General features: G+C 51.3%; 2 protein-coding genes across 10 annotated transcripts; one reads left to right on the top strand and one right to left on the bottom strand.

Annotated features, from left to right (window-relative positions):
* Positions 1-428: 428 nt before the first annotated feature.
* Positions 429-9,067, bottom strand: SH2B1 (SH2B adaptor protein 1). 9 transcript variants are annotated; one of them, XM_011378783.2, is made up of 10 exons: positions 8,628-9,062; positions 5,641-6,662; positions 5,276-5,377; positions 4,936-5,027; positions 4,650-4,825; positions 2,684-2,887; positions 2,274-2,485; positions 1,967-2,135; positions 1,411-1,510; positions 429-1,230 (listed from the first exon to the last, which is right to left on the bottom strand). In XM_011378783.2, the coding sequence occupies exons 1-10, from the start codon at positions 8,764-8,766 to the stop codon at positions 1,194-1,196; spliced, it is 2,253 nt and encodes a 750-aa protein (XP_011377085.1). In that variant the 5' UTR covers positions 8,767-9,062; the 3' UTR covers positions 429-1,193. The 9 variants fall into 9 exon arrangements, with proteins under 9 accessions (XP_011377085.1, XP_011377090.1, XP_011377091.1 ...); XM_011378788.2 differs by lacking the exon at positions 8,628-9,062 and adding an exon at positions 8,313-8,621; XM_011378782.2 differs by having other exon boundaries at positions 1,057-1,230; positions 2,675-2,887; positions 8,628-8,769.
* Positions 9,068-15,919: 6,852 nt separating this feature from the next.
* TUFM (Tu translation elongation factor, mitochondrial) lies at positions 15,920-19,452 on the top strand. The gene is made up of 10 exons (XM_011378779.2): positions 15,920-16,079; positions 16,183-16,377; positions 16,829-16,995; positions 17,254-17,358; positions 17,442-17,606; positions 17,745-17,877; positions 17,962-18,066; positions 18,188-18,339; positions 18,425-18,544; positions 19,089-19,452. The coding sequence occupies exons 1-10, from the start codon at positions 16,037-16,039 to the stop codon at positions 19,260-19,262; spliced, it is 1,359 nt and encodes a 452-aa protein (XP_011377081.1). The 5' UTR covers positions 15,920-16,036; the 3' UTR covers positions 19,263-19,452.
* Positions 19,453-20,177: the final 725 nt, after the last annotated feature.

Genomic DNA, 20,177 nt, shown 5'->3' with positions numbered 1-20,177 from the left:
GGGCGGTCAGCCTACCCTTAGGCCCCTCTTCAGCTAGACGCTGTGGCCGCCACATTAAATCTCTCCCAACAAAGCCACTTCGCCCCCGCCCCATCCCCATGATCTGCCTGCTTTCTCTCCAGGATAGGAAGCCTTGACTAAAGAATTCAGAGCAGGAGCTGTCCTTGGAGACTGTCAATCTTGCTGTTCACTGTCTGTTCCATTAAGAGAATTTGGCTGGAGACCCTGAGCAGCACTGCACTTACCGCTCCACAAACTGGACAACACAGTGGACGATGGGCCAAAAGTACAGGCCTGGGGAGCAGTGGGGACACAACCCAACCCAGCCCTTTAGCCTCTCAGCCTTGGGGTTCCCAACACTGAGTGGGCTACCTTCCTGACCCACCTGTCCCAGCCCCCACTGCAAACACTGGCCACAGCCACCAGGATGGAACTGAGATAAACCCTTTTATTTATTTATGCTTCTCCATTTTGTTTAAAACAACAACAACAACCACCACCTTAATAGTAACTGACAGCCCTTCCCCCTCACCCTTCCTTGGACTAGGCTGGGGGCGGGGGGTGGTTAATGGGGAAATGTCCCCCAGGGATGGGGCTGACCATAAGAGCCCGTTAGGGAGGTAATGAAGCCCAACTCCCCTGCCCAGGGGACAGAGGACTTGTAGTGTATGAACTGGGGAGTTAATAGGGCTCTCGAACCTCTTCTTGTACCAACATATATGCCCTTGGCCATCAAAGGTCAAGAAGCACGTGGGGAGGGGAGACCTACCGCTCCTCTATGTCCCTGCCCAGCCCATCTCAGGAACTGAGGAATGGGAACAAGAAGAGTGGGGAAAGGGTGGGGCAGGGTGTCTCACACAAAGGAGTACTGGTTATTAATGGCTCTGGGATGGCCCCCTTCTTCTCCATCGCCCCCTAGTGGTAACTGCTGGAGCTGCACCATCGGGGTCGCCCCTGGGGCCCCACCAGAACCAGCACCTCCCTGGACTTCTGTGCCTGGTGCTATGGCCTCTTCCAATTCAACCACGGGGACCAGCTCAACCATGGGGACCAGCTCTTCCTGGACCCCTCCACTGCCCGCTTTCTCTTTCTCTTGCCTCTCTTTGGCTGCTGAGGCTGTTGCTGCCGCCACTTCTGGCGCCCCCGACGCCTCTTCTGCCCCAGGATGTAGGGGATCTGTCCATGAAGGGGGTTCAGGGGGCTGGGGTGGGTTGTGGGAGGTGTTCGGTTCTGGATAGGAATGGTAAGAAGACAAACTGATTGTGGAGGGAGGCAAGCTCTTGTAGCAGCTTCCCTTTCACTCATCCCCCCAGGAGCCATGTGCTATCTTCCCCACGCCCCATCTCCTGAGCAACCCCCCATCCATGGAAGATGGATCATGGGCGATGGTGAGAAGAGGACCACACTTACACACAGTCACTCGCTCCGAAGGGCATGAGGGTGGAGGAGGCATCGGGGTAGCATCGATCTCCCTCGCACACCCCTGCATGGCTCCCGGCCTGCTCTCGGCCTGGGGGGGAGGGGCAATGTGGGGACAGATGGGACGTTGGGACGGGGAAAAGGGAGAGATCAGACAGGGACATCAAATATCAAGGGAAGAGGGAGGGGGAATCAGACCAAGCACTCCCAAAAAGGGCAGGCCCAAGGCAAGGTTGTGAGGACGGGCAAAGACAAGGTGGGGGAGGTGACAGACAAATGATGGAACAGAGGAGTCTGATGGAATGGGAATGCACCAACCCACTCGCAGCTTCCTCCCCGGCTCCAACCAGGAGCCCTCTGCCTTCCTATCTCATCTAAGAATACTTCTTTCCCTTTGATACCCCGACACACAGGAATTTTCTCTCCCTGCTCTCCCTAACAAAGCCTCTCCTCCTCAAAGCCCCCCAACCCCACCTTTCTGGCACACACACCTCCTCAATTCTTGGGTGCACGGGCACCTCCTCCCCTGCAGACCTGCTCTGCTCACCCTGTCGCTGGGAGGACACGACATAGCTGCCAAGGACAACGTCGCTGGGGCCTCCAGACTCCAGAGGGATAGGGTGCACCCGGAAATGCTTAAGCATATCGAAAATGGACTGGAACCACAAGTGCTGGACCCGGCACTGACCCTCCTCATTCAGTGACAAACGCAGGTGCTGAGGGCAGGATGAACAAGATGAAGCGGGAGTCCAAGCCCCTGTCAGTTACAGGGCCATCTCCCTGGGAGAGAAATGTGCCCCCTCTCCACCCACAAGCTGTGTGTGAAGAACAGGGCCTCTTCCTTAGTCACTCACCTTGGCCTTGCCCTGGAAGTTGAAAGTGAGGACGTATTCGCCCCGCCTCGTCTCACTCTGACGTACCAAGAAAACACCATGCGAGTCGGTGCCTCCAGCCAGTACTAACTGGGCAGCCTTGAGTCGAGAGAGCATCCCGTGGAACCAAGGATACCCTGAGAGGGGCTGGTCCCCCTCACCTCCCTCTGACTCCCCCTGGAACAGGAATGACCCTTTGGGAAGGAGAGAGGGAGGGAAATCGGGGTGTCAGGGAAGCCTCCTCATCCTTGGAGAAGAAAAGCCTTGTTTTCCCTTCCTGCGTCGCTTCCCTCCCCCTCAGTAAGATCCCTCAGGATCCCAAGAAAAGAAAAGAGTTTCAGGTTGACGGACAACGGGGCATGAAGGCAGAAATGCACTCACACCTCTGGTACCTGTGGCTGTTTCCGGAGTGTCCAGGGGTGGGTAGGGGGCCGAGAGGGGATGAACTGTCCCTGCTGGGGGTCCCTCTTCAATGGGGATGCGGGGGGGCAACTCTGGGGGAAGCAGTTCCATTGAGTCAAAATGGGAGGCGGCAATGGAGGCGGAACTGGGGGAGATGGATGCCGACGGACGGTCTGAGAGGCCACCATACGCCCCTAGAAAAAAATGTATGAGGGCAAAGTTGAGAACTAGAAAAGCTATTCTTTGGCAGGACCGGTCTGCCAGCGCTGCCTCCCGCCACCCAGCCTGCCCTGTGTGCACTGGCAGGGTCCACCGGCTGAAATGCTGGATCCTTCTTCTCCAGGCACAGACCCTTGATTTCTTCCCCCAAGAACTCCTAATTTATGTTTCACACAATGCTCAGCGACTACAGTTAGTGCAAGGAGGTCCTAGAATCTACGAGTGCCTCTTTTTTTAATCGACAGCTGAAATTACAGCTATTGTTGCAGAAGCGGGTGGCAGAATCCCTTAAATATTTTTGCATTAAAAAGGCATCCTGGGCCCTTGAGCCCTTTGAGCTGCTCTTCTCTTGCTCAGGCTGCTTCCACTTCTAGAAGCGCACTGCTGCTTTACTTTCCCGTCTAATAGAGCTATTCTTTTTTGCTGTCAAAATCCTGTCTGACCAGCAGGACAAAGCCTCCAACTCTGAGAGGCATCGAAGATCCTCCTTCTAGCAATCTCCCCAACCTAACCAATTTGATCCCCATGTTAACTCATATTTACTATCCTCTATGTTAGCCCAATTATCCCATCTAATTTTTCCAAATCTCCTGGGCTCTCCGCACCTCAGGTCTCTACTTTCACCATGTGCCTCCTCCGAGCCATGCTCTTTTCCCTCATCTTCTCTGTGTAGTATTCCCTGTTTGTTCCACCTTCCCCGATTCTCTTCCTCCTCTGAGGTCCTAAGGTACACTGTACTGCTCAGAGGACACGAAGCACAGGCTCTCCATTTCAGAGTTCTGCTTTTCAGAATGACGTCTTGCTAACTCAGCTAGACTGTGAGCCCGTGTAGGACAAATAGCTCATCTCAGGGATGTCTGCGTTCTCCCATCGTGACCCAGAGACCAACACAGATAGGTAGGTACTAGATCATTTCTGAATGTCTGCTGAGTGCAGGCCTGAGCCTACAGGAACGTGTACACAGTCATACTCAGAGGACAGGTATATGTGCAGTGCAGAGAGCAGTGGCTCGAGCATCAAGCTGGCACAGCCCCTGTCTTTGTCAGTGACTCTCAGATGACATCAGAAAAGCCATTTCCTTCCCTAGTATCAGTTGCCTGTGAACCAAGGGGATTGGAACTCGTAAGGTCCGTTCCATTTTTAAGGTTCTATAATTCATTTTAGTCACTGAATATAACCTGTGTGTTAGGCACTGTGAAACTAAAATTCAGAACAGAGGGTCAGGGAGAAAGAGTGCAGCGAAGTCCAGAGAGGTTAACTGGGGCCAGGCAGACACAAGTCCTCATGTTTTTATGTGTGCGGGTAAGGGTATGCGTGTGTCTGGTCAAGCCCAGAAGGACAGGCAGTCAAAAGGAAACTTGGTGCCACTGACACACACACAGAGACAGAGTAAGAGCAAAACAAAGATGTGTACAAAGTGTTCGGAATTTGGTGAAGAAAACTGTTATCTGCAGCTCTGCTCAAGGCTTAAGGAAAAGGTGGTGTGGCTGGGCATACGAGGTCAGACAGGAGTTTGCTTGGGGCTTTGTGTGGGGTGGCGATGCTGATGGTCCTGAATGACAAACAGTGGCTTGGCATGTTCAGGGACAGAAGACAAACACTGGGAGGGTGGGGGTGGGTAGCTGAGGAGTAGGAATGGGGTACACAGTAGTCTGGAGAGAGGGTCTGGGACCTGACAGCAAGGGGTCTTGCATGGCAGCTTCTGAGGTTCACAGCTCTCTAATGCTCCGACCTTACCCTGTGACAGGCGGTCGTTGCTCTCGCTGGGTCCCAGCAGCAAATCCTGGCTGGGCAGACTCTCTGAGTGATTCAGGCAGGGTAGCTCCAGGTTGTCTGTGTTCTCCCTTGTAAGAAAAGAGGTTCCAGGGACCAGAGGGAGGGTCACGGGACGGGGACTGGTAGCAGGGCAGGGTCTGCAGAGACAGGGAAAATGGTACTAAGAGGAAAGTCACTAGGTGAGTGGCACAAGGCTGCTCCCAATCCCGACCCCTGGTCCCACAGTGACAGAAGTCAGGCTCCTCACCCTGGGCTCAGGCATTCTTGGATGTCGGACACCCAGGCCTTCACATGTTGCGCATCAGCTGTCTCCAGGATATATTCTGAGGAGCCTTCCACCTATGGCAACAAGAGGAGGCCCACAGGCTGTTTGCAGGTCCTGAGGCCTTAATTCACCCCTAATGACAACAAGAACATCCTCCCTCTCTCTCTCTTCCTCCCAGAAAAGCTGCAGCCCCAGGGACATACTCCCAAGGCATCTGACATCTAGGCACCTCCTTCTACCAAGATCCTTTGCTTATATGGTGGTAAGAGCTTTCGCCCCAACGCAAGCGCTCCAAGAGGGCAGGGGAACTCAGGGTTCCTACCTTAACCACAAACGTGTTCTCCCGGTCAGGCATCTCCAGGGCTGTGGTTGTCCGCACATCTGTGATAGTAGAGCAGGGGATGCTGAGTCGAGGCCGAGATGCCTAGGTTGGAAGAGAACAAGATCCAGATTTTCAGTGGGCAGACAGCATCTTTCCCTTCCCTCCAGAAATTCATCTTTCCCTCTATATCTTAAGGGAGTTAGACAAGAGGGAATAACAACTATTTTTCAGTCATGCCCACAGCTACTAATCCAGAGTCAGGAGCTTGCTTTAAAAACCAAAGCAAGAAAAGCTATGGATGTGGCTGTTACCACTCTGGCAGCTCAACCACTTGCTCCCAGGCACCACCCTCCTCTGGGCCTCACCTTGGGTGGTACAAAGAACTCCAGACGACTTCCTCCTCCTCCTTCTCCTTCACTTCGAAGCAGTAAGCGACACTTCTGCCACTGAAGCTGCCCTCCTCCCCCTGAGGTAGGCCCAGATGCCCCTCCTCCCCGGCCCACTCCAGCTGGGTCAGGGGCTGCCTCTTCAGCCCCCATGAAACTCAGCAGCTCTTCCCTCTGCACCATCCCTGCTCCATCCTTCACAGTCCCTCCTCCCCGACTGAGTCTCAGCCTCTCAAAACGGTGAGTCCATCTGTCCCCTGGGGATGTTCCATCACTAACCAGTCCCCTGCCAATGGTCCCAGCTCCGCCAGAGGAGTTGGAGTTGCTGTTTCCACCTAAAACTGGGGGGCCTGATGAAGTCTCTAGGGGCCCAGCTGGGGAGGGAGGGTCAACGGTCCCTCGCCACTGCAGAATGCCACGAACTGAACCGCGGACGGAGCGACCCACGGAACGGAGGGAGAAGCGCTTCTTTAGCTTCGGCTTCGAGGAGGTTGTAGATGAGGAAGAGACTGAGGAAGGGAGGGGGCCGGCCAGGTCCTCCGATGATCGAGATGGGCCCAGCACAGCCAGGGGCCCGCCTACCCTGCAGGTCTCAAGGGACAGGTCATGTGGTGGGATCTCCACACCAGGACTCAGAGGAGCTAGGATGGGCGGTGAGAGGGAGCCAGAGGCTCGGGCCACCTCAGCTTCGAAATGCTGCAGGAAGAGCTCAGCAAAACGGCGGGAGAAGGCAGCCTCCGCCCCTGCATATTGGGGGTGGGAGGCCAGGTAGAGGCGAAAACGGCGGGCAAAATCCAGGGCAGCCGCCCGGGCGTGGGACTCACAGAACTCCCGCCAACTAGGGGGAGGGGGTAGTGGCAAGGGGGGAGGAGAGGGGGAAGCCCCATCCTCCGGGGAAGGGGCACCATTCATGATGGTCCCCAGGAGGTGGAGAGGGGGAGCCTGTGGGGAGGGGCAGCAAAGAGGGAAGCGGCCAGAAGACACGGGGTGAGCGGCAGCAGCTGCAGAAGGAAGAGAGGCACATATACCGAGTCACTGCTGAGGTGGGACTGGGGGCAGAGCCCCACCCAAGCCAGACTCCCCACTCTGGTCTAGACTCCTCAGAGAGCAATGGGGAAGAACACCAAACTGCTTCCCTTCCCTTTCCCAGACCCTCGCACCCCACAAGCCAGCGTCCAGCCTGCACCTATCCTGCCTTCCCAATCCATTTTCCCAGGCTTTGGTTACAGGAGTGATAAACAGCTGCGGAGCACCTCCCTCTAAAAAGGAATCCCCTTCACGTCACATCCCTTCTCTAAAACAGATCTTCCAGTAGTTATTACAAGCTCCCCACGTGCTGTTCTTACCTTTCCCTGTAAGAGGTTTTAATAACTTCTATAACAGGTGAGGAAACCGAAGCTCAGAAGAGTTTCAGACCTCCGAGTCTACTGTTTTTCCCACTGCATAGTCTTTGTCCCCAGAGGCTGGCTGGACCAGCCTTAGTCATAGCCCTTTACTGTCCCAGCTCTCAGGGGAGCTGGGCCTGCAGAGTTTAGAGACCCTGCTTCATGTATCCTGAGGTCCAGCTCTGAGGAGGGAGGTTGCTCATTGAGGAGGGTGGATGGGTGATGGACTGAAACAGCAATTGTCTTAAAAGCTAACCCAAGGGCTCAGCACCCAAGCACTGTGTGAGGAAGGCTTGGAACGGTTATAGCCCACTTCTTTGGTGCCCCTTCAGTTTGAGGCTCAGAGGCGGCAGCACCAGGTGAGGAAAGACTATGGGTTGGGTCAGGGTAAGTTTTTGCTGACCATAAAGTAAGTAAAACATAACAAGGAGCTGGGAACTAGGACTTTTCACCTCCCTCTTCTCTCACTGAGGAGTGTACCCTAAAGGCTGGTTAGCCTGCTGGTTAAGGCCATGGGTTATGGAGTTAGACCTAGGATGAAATCCAGGCTTTGCCACCAATTAGCTGTGTAATCTTGAACAAATTACATGTCCTCTCTGAGCTTCAGTGATTGTATGCATAAAACAGAACTAATGATCTTTTACCCTAGAATTGTTGGGATAATTAAATGGAACACATCGGTGCTTGACACAAAGCAAGCACACAATAAATGACTGCCATCATTACTATGTCTACCGGTTCCAATTTTCTAAAAGAGAAATCAGAGAAGCTTTCCAAGTTTTTACAACTAGCAAATGGCAGAGCTGGGCATGGAATATACAACCCATGGCTCTTTTGTTAGTGCTCCTCCCCCATACTTTACTGGAAGATGACTGGCACCAGGACTGGGACAAGGGCAGCTCAGAGAAGTCTCCCCAAAACCTGACTCCTGCTCAGACCCACAGTCAGCCACCCCTCCCCTTCCTCCTTGGACTAGGCACTACACACTCAGATGGCTCCAACCACTGGGACAATTCCAAACCAACGAAACGAAGCCAGGAGATGCGAGAGTCATGGAGCACAGGGGAACTGAGCCAAGAGGTGCGGACACAGCAAAGAGCCCAATCTCCAAGCAGAGGCCACCTCGGCTTACACAGGCCCACCCAACCCTCTGCACCACAGGCAGACCCAGCCCCCTCAGGCCCGCTGACCCTGCGGCTCCTGAGCTGGTGACTCAGTTTCTCTTCTGCCAAGCAGAACTCTGACACATTTTCCCGGTGCACCTGCCTCTTGGCTCAGTTCTGGTATCTCCCGAAGAGCGGGTGGTGGAGGGTGCAGGCTCCGCTCCTGGCTCGGACCCTCCCGGCTCGGTGTAGTCCACTGTGACCCGACCCTACTCCTTGGACACCCTTCACCCGCCCATTCCCCGGGGCCGCAGTCTCCTGGGGACCAGCCCCGCCTGCTACACTCTCCGGGGCCGAGGGCCCCTCCTGCCTCTGGCCTCCCACGCCCTCTCCCACCCTGCTCCCCTCGCAGGCGCCAGGGCCGGGTCGCGGAGAGGGAAGAGGGACTTGAAGAGGGGGGTTCCGGTTCCGGTCCCACCTGCATCTCGGTCCCCGCGGTTAGCTCCGGCGGTGGCGGCGGCAGCTCCCGCTCCCTGCCCCCCCTCCGCAACTAGCTCCCAACCTGGTTCTGCGCAGGCGCCGGGACCCCCTTTCCCGTCACCGAAGGAAGCGACCATAGAGAAGAGCAGCGAGAGGGAAGGGCACCTTCACACTCACTTCCGCCATTCTCCCACTCCGCTCAACCCTTAAGACCTAAGGGGTGTGTAACTCTTGGAGGGCTCGGTGACAGAAGCAGCCTTAGGAGAGAGTTGGGGCCCAACAGATCGTCCTCCCAGAAGAAATTTGGGACAAAGGAGAAGAGTCTACCATAGAGAAGCCACTTTAGAGGATAGAGTCCCGAGGCCCTGTTGAAGGCTAGAGTGGCCACAGGGTACTGGAAACGAGCGAGATGAGAGGTTCTTTGACGGGCCTGCTGCCTAGAGCGCCTAGCCCTGAGGCGGAGGGCTTCACGGACCCCGCCCCCAAGGAACGGGGCAAGAAAAGGCGGGTGACCTTGGTGAGGCCGCGCGAGGGGGCGGAGCCTGAACTTGCGACCTTGGCTTCTCTGAGGAAAGGGACTGGAGATTGCTCCAATCTGAGTCAGGAAATAAAGATGGGGGACAGAAATAATGAAATCAGTTTTGGATGTGCTTGTGGACTTCAGGAGGCAGGTGGATGTAAAAGCTGGAGCTCAGGAGAGCCATCAAGGCTAGATACAGAAGTTGTGAATCATTAAGGTGTAGAGAGTAGTTGAAATCATGAGCACAAAGAGATCCTCTATCAATCCTATCTCTCATTGACCAGCTCCAACTGGCCTAAGCATTAAAAGAATCTGTTTGCTCAAACAATTGAAAAGTCCAGAGTGGATTAAGCTTCTTCAGGGCCAGCTGAATAAAAAGGCCAAAAGATAGCAGGAACTTGTGGTTCACTTTCTTTAGGCCCTGCTTTCCCCATGCATATGTTGGACTCCTCTCTCTTAGTGGCAAAATGGCTTTCCATAGCTCCAAACTTAAGTCCCAATACCTTAGCAAGTCCAGTAGGAGCATGACTTTTTTCTGAGATTTTTCAATAAAACTTCCAGAGTCAACTTTAGCTTATTGGTGTGAAGTAAGTGGTCATCCTGAAACACAGAAGCAAGTGACCCAAGGGTTTGGAGAAGCGTAAATGCCTCGATTCACACAAGAATGTTTGTTCAAGACTGAGGCTGCCACATGGAATTGTAAAATTTCATTGGTCAAGCTCTCGCCTAGCCATTCTTAATCCTCCAACTCTCTCTCTGCTCTCAACAAACTAACATAGCTCACAGATGGCCTCTGTTAAGGTCTCCACCATCTCTGTCCACCCATCTTCCCAGTTCAGAGGAAAATGTCAATGAAAAGGACTTTAATTCTGTGGTCAGCTTCTTCCTCCTTGATATCCTTACACACCCTTCTTCTGTAGTTGGCCCATCATTGTCTAGGAGAGACACAGCTGAGAAATACAAGGAAGGCAAGAGGCTGGTGATGATGAGTTAGGTTTGGATATGAGTAGTGGTTCAAGCTATGGACATGAATGAGATTGCCTATGTAATAAATGTAGAGAGAAGAGGGCCAGGACTTAATTCTGGGTAACAAGCAACATTTAACAGCAGGCAAAGAAAGAAGAGTAAAAAGAGCTGAGATGATGTCTTAGGTTTTCTAGAAGTAGACCGAGATAAGGATTTGTGTGCAAGTGATTTATTTAAAAAGTGCTACCAGGAGAAACCAGTAAAGGAGTAGGACAAGCAAGAGGGAAGGAGAAGAAACAAGTGAGCATGTGATCCTAGGCAGAGTAGTTCATCTTGATCTCACAGGGGAGCTCTGGATGTAAGTTATCCCTCAGATTTGTCTGGAAACAAGGGAGCTGGGCCTTTCATATACCAATAGTGCTCAGCTGTTGACCAAGGACTACCCCTGGGAAATTCCCATGCACTTTATCACGGCAGTCTCCAGTAGCCTGAGGGCATTCCTCAAAAAAAAAAAAAAAAAAACTGTTGGAGATGGAGAGAAACCACACACCAAAGACCAGGGGGCATGGGAGTATAGAGTGTGTGTGGGGGGGGGGGGCGGAATGGGCAAATACATCACACACAAATGATAAACAGGGATCCATGACATGGCTATTGTCTCCTATAGAAGACATTAATGACTACTATTGCTGAGTGGCCTTGGTGAGAATAATTTTAGGGAAGTAGTGGAAGCAGAAGCCAAATGGTAGTGGATTGAGGAATGAATGGAAGGTGAACAAGATGGAAGAGGGATGTGGAGAGCTGTTCTACATAGTTTGGCCAAAAAGGGACGGCGATATGTAGGGTTGTAGTTTAAGAATGTGAAAAGATTTGCTTGTTTATAACCTGAGGGAGACCCGATTATGTCAGAAGTCTGAGGAGAAAGATGCCAGTAGAAAGGATGCTAACTGAAGGAATGAGGTTTAAGGAAGGTGAGAAGGATGGAATCCAGAGCCCAGGTTAAGCCAAGGTATTCAAAGAGAGAAATACCTCTTCCTCAGGTACAGGGAATGTAATACTCAGGATGCTTTCAGGTTAAACATGAAAAGACAGGGAGTTAATTGGTTCATAGAATTTAAAAGTCAGAGATAGAATGACTTCAGGAATGACTGGAGCCAGAAGCTCAATGTCCATTTGAGCTTGGTCTCATTCTCTTAGCTCTGCTTTCCTCTGGACTATCTTCATTCTCAGGCAGGTAGTACCCTCATAGGTAGGAAGATGGTCACCAGCAGCTTCAAGCTTACATTCTACCATATTAACAACTGTAGCAGAAAAAGATCATAGATTTCCCAATAGCTCCAACAAATGCAATAGAGATGAATCTCATCAGCTCAGCTTAGGTCACCAAATGACCAACTGTTGTATAATAGAGAATTTGTTTGATTGTTGTCCCATGTTCCTGGCACAGAAAATTAAAAACGCTTGGTATTTCCCAAGTGATACAAGTGTCTGTTATTCATGAGCCCCTTAGGTCACACCTGAGTTCTTACTAATGAAGTGACTCATGGCAAGTCTCTAGACAGCTTCAGGATGGGGGCTGGTCACCAGAAAGACCAACCTTGTGATAGAAGGGTTGAGATTTTGAACCAGCTCAACCTCCAGAGAGGGGAGGGGGCCTGTAGATTGAGTTCAGCTACATGGCAATGATTTAATCAGTTTTGCCTAAGTAATGAAACTCCGATAAAACCTCTGGACAACAAAGCTCAATGGGGCTTCCTGGTAGGTAAATACATTGATGTTTCAGGGGAGTGATATGCCTATTCCATGGAGAGAGGGCATAGAAGCCCTGCATTTGGACCCTCCCAGACCTCACCCTACATGTTGCTTCATTTGGCTGTTCCTGGCTTGCGTATCCTTTATTATAAAACTAATACGTCTAGCATTTTACTGTATTCTGTGAGTTGTTCTAGCAAATGACCTAAGGGGGCTCATGGGAAACACCAAGATCTGTAGCCAGTTGGTCAGAAGTGCAGATGCCACTTGCAGCTGGCATCTAAAGTGGGAGCAGTCTTGGGAAGGATTGAGCCCTTAACCTGTGGAGTCTGTGCTAACTCTGGGCAGTTAGTGCCAGAACTGAACTTCAGTACACCAGTTGGGGTTGAAACAGAATACTAACCCTGAAACAACACTTGTAACCACAAGGAGTAGATTACGCTGACTGATAAACATTGAATCATGGACCCACGTGAGATTGAGATGGGCTCAGCTCTCATGAAAATCCATGGGCTGATGGTGGAGGGTGGCTCTTCAAAGGAAAACCAGGGTCTCTGAAGGAAGGGGAAGTGGTTGCTTGTGGATTCTTCTGGAGGTCATCTTGGCCCTCCACCCTCCAAAAAAGAAGGGAATTTCTCATATTTTGCCTTCTTTCTTGGGTTGTCAAAGTCAGCCTTGGTGCTTCAACCTGGATCTCCTGCCCCTCCAAATCATTCTCTGCTCAATCAGGACAGTTTGACAGCCTAGAGTACTCCAGCTTTACTTAGGCTCTGTCTTTGAAACTACACACACCATTTCCCTCACTTTAGTCAATATTCCTCCCTCTGGTTTCAGGCTTCAAATTGTTTCCTCCTCTAGGAAGCCAGGCATGGCCAACCCACCTAGGCCACCTTTCGAGTGCCTTTTACCTAGTAGCTTTTGTGTGACATTCACCAAGTGTTTCCAACTGAAATATCTCTGGCCGCATCTGAGTGACATGAGTATAATCAGAGTTCTGTGTTTGGAAGGGCCAGTATGTGGCTAATGGGGGAAGGGGGGACTGGAAGCAGAGAGGAGACTGGTGCAGTGGTCTGGGAGAGGGCTGATGCCAAACTGGCCAGGGTAATGCGTGGGGCTAGTGCCAAGGACAATATCCAGACAACTTTCTGAGGAGGTATTGCCAGGCTGGCTAGGGAAGAGTGAAAGATGCCCTTGAGCTTCCAAAAAGTCATCTGAGTGGCACTGAGGACAATGCTCTGGGTCCTAGTCCTTGATTTGCCACCAAGTTGCTTGTCAGGCCATTATTCATTTCAATTACACCTGACCCCATCCCTTCCTTTTAGAAATTAGAGCTATAAGAAATCTAAATTATACAGTCTAACCTTGTACTTCTTTCCCCAGTTTATAGATAATAGAGGCCCCCAAAGTTACAGTGATTCACCTTTGTTTTTAAAATGAATGTGAATACAAAATTTTCTATTAAAAACATCAGGAAACTTTACAAGCCTAATGCAAATGCTCAACTGAAATGACTCAATACAATTCTTTCAACAAGTACTTTTTCACCTGTAGATTGAGTGTTAGGAACTGTTCATAGAGTAAAAAATAAGTGTTAGGAACTGTTCATAGAGTAAAAAATAAGTTCTTACTGTCATGATCTGGTGAGACAGAAAAAAAAGCAAACCACCAAGCAAACTGAGATAATTTTGGATATTTAGGTGCTATGAAGAAAATCAAAGGGGACTACTTTAGATAGAAGTGACATCTCAGGTGGGACCTGAATGATGAAAAAGAATGAGTTATGGAGAAAGTTACAAGGGAAAACATCTGCAAAGATCCTGAGGTAGAAACAACTGTAGGATGTTCGCAGAACTGAAGGATGGCTAGTGTGGCTGGGAGGGAATGAGAGGAAAATCATACTAGATGAGGTCGAAGCGGTGGGCAGGGGCCAGATCCTGCAGGCCTTGTGGGCCACAGGAGGAATTTGGATTTTTTTTTTTTTTAATAACAGCTTTATTGGGATATAATTTACCTGCCATACAATTCACCCATTTCAAGTAGGAGTTTGGATTTTATACTAAGTGTCATATCATAAGGAGTCATTGAGGGGGGGATTAGTCTCTGATCCACATTTTAAAGACTGATCTGGCTGCTGTGTGGAGGATAGATTTGACAGGTACTGAGAATAAGAGTAGAAGCTGGGAGACCCATTGAATTCGTGAGGTAACCTAGATAAGAGATGATGCCAGATTGAACCACAGTGTCAACAGTGGAGATAGAGAGAAGTGGTCACATTCAGGAGATATTTGGGAGAGAGAACTAGCAGGATTGAGTACTGGGTAAGGTGTAGAGTGAGGGGAAGGGAGAATGGTGGTGCCGTTTATTAGATGTGTAAGGAGAGTGTGGGAGATAACCGAGAATCCTGTTTTAGATTATGTTAAGTCTGGGGCACCACATGGTGGCACCCTTTAGTTTGGAAGGTTCATTAATAGTTAAAATGCAAATATTCAGAGGCCTACGGTGGCCAGGCACAGAGAATATGAACATAAAGAAAGCCTAGTCCTGGCCCTATGCAAGTCACTCAGTCTCAGACAAGAAATCCGTCTTGGTACCAAGTGCTGTAAGAGAGTATCTGTTAGGATGTATTTAACTGCAAATAACAAACAATTTTGACACAGTCTGGCTTAAACAATAGGACATCATCATCACATACAAGGAGTCCAGCCTTCTAAGATCCTCTTTGCTTTGGCCTCTTCTGGATTTTGGCTGCATCACAGCCCAGGAGCAAAATGGGCACAGTAGTTCTAGGCTTTCCATCCAGATCCAGCCGACATTCAGAGTCAGAAGAAGGTCCCTTTCTTTGGTGTCTCCTTCTTGAGAATGAGGGACCCTTTCTTGGAAGCACCCCCCCCCATCTCTTACTAATGATTGGCCCCAAAGGAGTCACATTCAACCCTAACCAAACCTCTTGGCAAGGATAATAGGACCACCAGAAGTGGATGAGACCCGTCAGATTTATTCTGGAACAGGGGAAAGGGCCACTGTGAACAAAATCAGGGCCTGTCTGCAGGAAGATGGAAAATGGCTATTAAGCAGGGGACATAACAGAATGAACAGACTGCCAGGGAGAAATGGAAGGCCATTTGATTTCAAGAATATCTTTTTTAAAGAGTTCAAGATTTGGCACAAATACTTTTTTTTAACTGTAGTCATATACAGTTATATGATTGTATATGAAAAAGAAAAATTATTCTCCAAATTCACAGCCTCCTAAAGTCACATTTTCGACTTCCTTTGTTCCCTCCCCCCACCTCCCACCCTCCACTCTTTCGGCTGCTGAGGGGCAACAGGCCGGACCGCAAAGCTCTGTTTGTCCCCGCAGGTTGTGAGCCAGGAGGGCGGGTATTTGAGGGTAAAGAGCTCTGGGACCTGGAGGTCCCACGACCCCATTCTCGCCTTCTCCTCAACTCATTTCCTCTCAGAGCCAGACATCAGTAATACAGATATTACTACTGTATTCCCATTTTACAGATAAGAAAACAAAGGCTCAAAGGAGGGATGGGTCACTCTTGAGTCCCACCCCCGAAAAGGCACCCAGGATCGTCTTCCTCAGCCTGGCCGCTGGGCCTCGTTCTACCTCCAGCTGCGGCACTAGGGCCGCCAGATCTCTCATCTGACCCGCGTAGGGGGTTTGGGGCAAGGATCTTCCTGAGCAGTCTTCACCGCGGCCGCCTCTGCCTCCAGGAGGCCGGGCCCCTCCCTCTGGACCCGGTCTAGTGCCACCGGACTCCCATGTTAAGTGCAAATACAGCCTCCCGCCCTGGGAACCCCAACACTCGGGAGCCTCCGGGACGCTGGTGTAACATGGGATGCTCCACACCTCCCTCTCCCGGCGCCTCCAGAGAGGACTGCGTGGACTCCCTCCTCCCGCGAGGTCCGCGTACGTCATGGAGACCTCCATACCGCCCCGCCCCTGAGACGCCAGCATCTACCTTCCTGGACGTCTTCCGTCCCGCTCCCGGAAGTCGGCGGAGCTGGCCATAAAAACTGGCGGCTAGAGGCGCCCAGACTTGCCCTCCCGGCCTTCACTTCCGCCGGAAGTGTCTTCCAGTTGCCATTGATCGTTCCTTAGTGCACGCGCGGGCACCCGGTACTCGGTACCAGGCCCTCGGGGCGTGAGTCCGACCACGATGGCGGCTACCACCTTGCTGCGCACGACGCCCCTCTTCGGCGGTGAGGGGGAAGGGAGAACGGTGGCGGGCTGGGGACCCGTGGGGGTCGTCGGGAGTGGCCAGGCTTGGACCCGCGCCCTGACTCCAAACCTCTGCCTCGGCAGGGCTGGGCGCCGGTCCGACCTCACTACTGCAGGGTCTGTTGCGGCCGCCGAAGGCTCCGGCATTGTCTCTCTTGTGCCGCGGCCTGGCGGTGGAGGCTAAGAAGATCTATGTGCGCGACAAGCCCCATGTGAACGTGGGTACCATTGGCCATGTGGACCACGGCAAGACCACACTGACCGCGGCCATCACGAAAAGTAAGCGGGGTTGGAGTGGGGGCATCCGGCAGGGCCCGCTCTGCTGGCGGGACCTGGAGCCAGGGAGGCGGGGCCAGCAGAGTGGCTGCTGGAGGTGTTTAGTGCCAGGAGCCCAGAATTCGGGTGGGCGGTAGATTGGAAGATGCAAGAGACAGATTTCCCCTGAACATGAAGAACTTTGTGATGCATAAATTGGGGGGACCCTGAATGGCCACCCTCCAACTATGGGGACAGCCTCATGAGCAGAGGCTTTATCCTAGAGAAGACGCTGGGCGGGATCTTAAGGACTTTTAACATTTCTGTCTCGGTTACCTCTGCTGAGGAGTTGAGAGAGGGGATTATCATCCCAGGGTGTCCCTTGTTTAGGTGGGAAGGACCCAGGGGTGTGGCCTGAACCCTGCTTCTATCTCTGCAACTTTAGCTGAGAGGTGTGTTCTCTTCCCTCCATTAGTTTTAGCTGAGGGAGGTGGGGCCAAGTATAAGAAGTACGAGGAAATTGACAATGCTCCAGAGGAGCGAGCCCGTGGTATCACCATCAATGCAGCCCATGTGGAGTATAGCACTGCCGCCCGCCACTATGCCCACACAGACTGCCCGGGTCACGCAGATTATGTTAAGGTGAGAGCATTGCTGGGGACAGCCAGGAGCTGCCTCCTGTCAGGAAAAATATTAGACTTGTGGGGGAGGAGGTTCAGATGCTGAAGATGTATAGGTTTGAGATCATGGATTTCTGCGCATGGCTCACTTTTCTCTGCCATCTCCTCATGGCAAAGAAAGGTGAGCCTCAGTTCCTAACTGCTGTTCTTGGCTAGATGGATGTGGAGCTAAGGAGGTTGTTCACGTAGGCTGAGTGTTTCCTCTCCTCTCCTTACCCAGAATATGATCACAGGCACTGCCCCTCTTGATGGCTGCATCTTGGTGGTGGCAGCCAATGACGGCCCCATGCCCCAGACCAGAGAGCACTTATTACTGGCCAAACAGGTATGCAGAGCCTGGGTAGGAGTGGAAAGATGAAAAGTGAGGAGTTGGGCCACTCAGGACACCATCTCTCTTTCTGTCTACAGATTGGAGTAGAGCATGTGGTGGTATACGTGAACAAGGCAGATGCCGTCCAGGACTCTGAAATGGTGGAGCTAGTGGAGCTGGAAATCCGAGAACTGCTCACTGAATTTGGCTACAAAGGGGAAGAGACTCCAGTCATCATAGGCTCTGCCCTCTGTGCCCTTGAGGTGAAGGCAGGGTCAGGCAGGGGCTGCTGTGGCAAAGGATGGGGCTGGATGGGCATCTTAGAGCTCTGCTTTGAGTTTGGGGAGTGGTTCTTCATAAGCAGAATGAAAATTTCAGAGTCCTGTCACCTCCGCCCATAGCAACGTGACCCTGAACTAGGCCTGAAGTCTGTGCAGAAGCTGCTGGATGCTGTGGACACTCACATCCCGGTGCCCACCCGGGATCTGGAGAAGCCTTTCCTGTTGCCTGTAGAGTCAGTTTACTCTATTCCTGGTGAGGACTGTGCTCATTGATTTTTCTTTTCCCTAGCAAGAGCCTCACCCAGGGTCTCTGATGTTCTGTCTTGTCCCCTCCCAGGCCGGGGCACAGTGGTGACAGGTACGCTAGAACGTGGAATTTTGAAGAAGGGAGATGAGTGTGAATTCCTGGGACATAACAAGAACATTCGCACTGTGGTGACAGGTATAGGAAGGAAGCTTTGGGACCCAGGAGCTGGCTCCAGGATGACCTCTCTTCTTACAGATCCCCTGTGCCTTCTTTTTGACCCAGACCATCCTCCCTTGTCTTTTCTCCTCCTTCCTAGGCATCGAGATGTTCCATAAGAGCTTGGAGAGGGCAGAGGCAGGTGATAACCTTGGGGCCCTAGTTCGAGGCTTGAAGCGAGAAGACCTGAGGCGTGGCCTGGTCATGGCCAAGCCAGGTTCCATCCAGCCCCACCAGAAGGTGGAGGCACAGGTGAGGGCTCCAGATGATGGTGGGCCGGCCTGAGCCAAACTGACCCCTAGAGAAGCAGTGCTTCTAGTCACTTGTTCTTTTCCAGGTTTACATCCTCAGCAAAGAGGAAGGTGGCCGCCACAAGCCCTTTGTGTCCCATTTCATGCCTGTCATGTTCTCCCTGACTTGGGACATGGCCTGTCGTGTCATCTTGCCTCCAGGGAAGGTATGGTGGATATAGCGAATGTGAAGGAGCAGAAGGGGCACTCTTCATATAAGCTTTGCCTCACAGGACCAAAGTTATGACAGTATGGGGACTTCCTTAGGTGAAGAGAGGCTGACTGAAGATATAAATGAAACTAGTCATGGAAGGGTCTGGATCAATGGATTTAGGGGGAGCAAGCCCTCATCCAGTATTCCCTAGGCTAAAAATGTAGCTTTACTGGCATTTACCCACAGGAAGACTTCCCAGAAAAGGATTCCTCTTCTCGAGTGTTTCTATACATAGGGCTCAAAGAAGTCCGTGACTAAGAAACCTGCATAACCCAAAATGTCAACATTTTTTCTCCCGAGTGTACCTTAAGAACAGTGTCACTGGTCCTTTTTTGCCTTTGCATATGCTGTTTGCATTTGCCTGACTGCTGGAATGAAGCTGTCCCCAGAATCATCCTGCTGCATTTCCCCATAAACTTGAACCTAGGTAGCCAGCAAACAGTTGGAATGAAGGCATCCTGAAGGCTATGCATAATTCCTGTCTCTGCCCCCTCCAGGAGCTTGCCATGCCTGGGGAGGACCTGAAGCTTAGCCTTATCTTACGGCAACCAATGATCTTAGAAAAAGGTCAGCGTTTTACCCTGCGAGATGGCAACCGGACCATCGGCACTGGCCTTGTCACTGACACACCAGTCATGACTGAGGAGGACAAGAATCTCAAGTGGAGTTGAGTCTGCACCTCTGCTCAGGCTCTTGAGTTCAGGGCTGCACTGGCCAGTGTTCGCTCCTTCTGGTGCCCCCTTCCCAGGGCATAGACTGTAACCTAGCAGTTGCGCTAGACTGACACTTTCCCTGCCAGAAGAGGCCATGTAGCCTGCCCGGTGAGGTAGGTCAATAAACTGTTCTGTGAATAGTAAGCTAGCCTGGGTCTCCTGTCCTTTGTATAAGTTGGAACGATAAAGGTATATAAAAATGGAGCTGAAGCCTGGGACAGATGGGCTTTGAGATATCCCTGAGCCATTTTAACTGAGTTCTCTCTAGCCTCAGTTCATCTCTGTGGTGTAGGCTGGAAAAGTTCCTTTTTTAAAAAGCTGTCATTACTGCTGTGACAATTTAAGGGAGAAGCCAAAGACTGGCTATCCTCCTGGGAGACAATGGAAAGGATTTTGTTACCACCTGGAGCCAGCATGGGCTCTGCTCAGGTGCCAAATCCACCTCATTTCTTCCTTGAGTATTTATCTACTAGGCTGTTAATGTCTAGCCACCCTTGTTTAAGCTTTGACACTGGAGACTGTATCTTACCACTAGAACCAGCACCTAAGAGGTACTTGATTAACCACTGTCTTAATTCTAAACAGGCTTGAGAAAGTTGTAGAATGAAGGTTTCTTTTTGTTTTTTGAGGTTTAACCCTTTTCACATTTGAAAAGAAGTGCTGCTCGCTGCCAGTGTTAATATGCATAGGAATGCTACATTTTCTAGGATTTAGCATTTTCAGCAATCAAGAATTAAACAGTATTTCGTAAATAGAAACACCACTACTAAAAACAGAATGCTATAAATAGAATGTCACGTTTCCAAAAACTATCGATACACTAGAGCGATGCAAAAAAAAGCAAGATATTTCATGGCAAACTTTGGGGGTAAG

Source organism: Pteropus vampyrus, unplaced genomic scaffold, assembly GCF_000151845.1.
Source record: "Pteropus vampyrus isolate Shadow unplaced genomic scaffold, Pvam_2.0 Scaffold347, whole genome shotgun sequence".
Taxonomy (NCBI): Eukaryota; Metazoa; Chordata; class Mammalia; order Chiroptera; family Pteropodidae; genus Pteropus; species Pteropus vampyrus.
The sequence above is the reverse complement of the archived record's forward strand: the minus strand, read 5'-3'. Positions and strand labels throughout refer to the sequence as shown.

Excerpts from the sequence above, each read along its gene's own strand:
- SH2B1 (XM_011378789.2), bottom strand. The coding sequence starts at position 8,766 with ATGGTCGCTTCCTTCGGTGACGGGAAAGGGGGTCCCGGCGCCTGCGCA. Across the intron at positions 2,888-4,649 it reads CAACGACCGCCTGTCACAGG|GGGCGTATGGTGGCCTCTCA; the intron begins GTAAGGTCGGAG and ends ATTTTTTTCTAG. Across the intron at positions 2,136-2,273 it reads ACTTCCAGGGCAAGGCCAAG|CACCTGCGTTTGTCACTGAA; the intron begins GTGAGTGACTAA and ends TCCTGCCCTCAG.
- TUFM (XM_011378779.2), top strand. The coding sequence starts at position 16,037 with ATGGCGGCTACCACCTTGCTGCGCACGACGCCCCTCTTCGGCG. Across the intron at positions 16,378-16,828 it reads GACCGCGGCCATCACGAAAA|TTTTAGCTGAGGGAGGTGGG; the intron begins GTAAGCGGGGTT and ends TCCCTCCATTAG. Across the intron at positions 17,878-17,961 it reads GTCAGTTTACTCTATTCCTG|GCCGGGGCACAGTGGTGACA; the intron begins GTGAGGACTGTG and ends GTCCCCTCCCAG.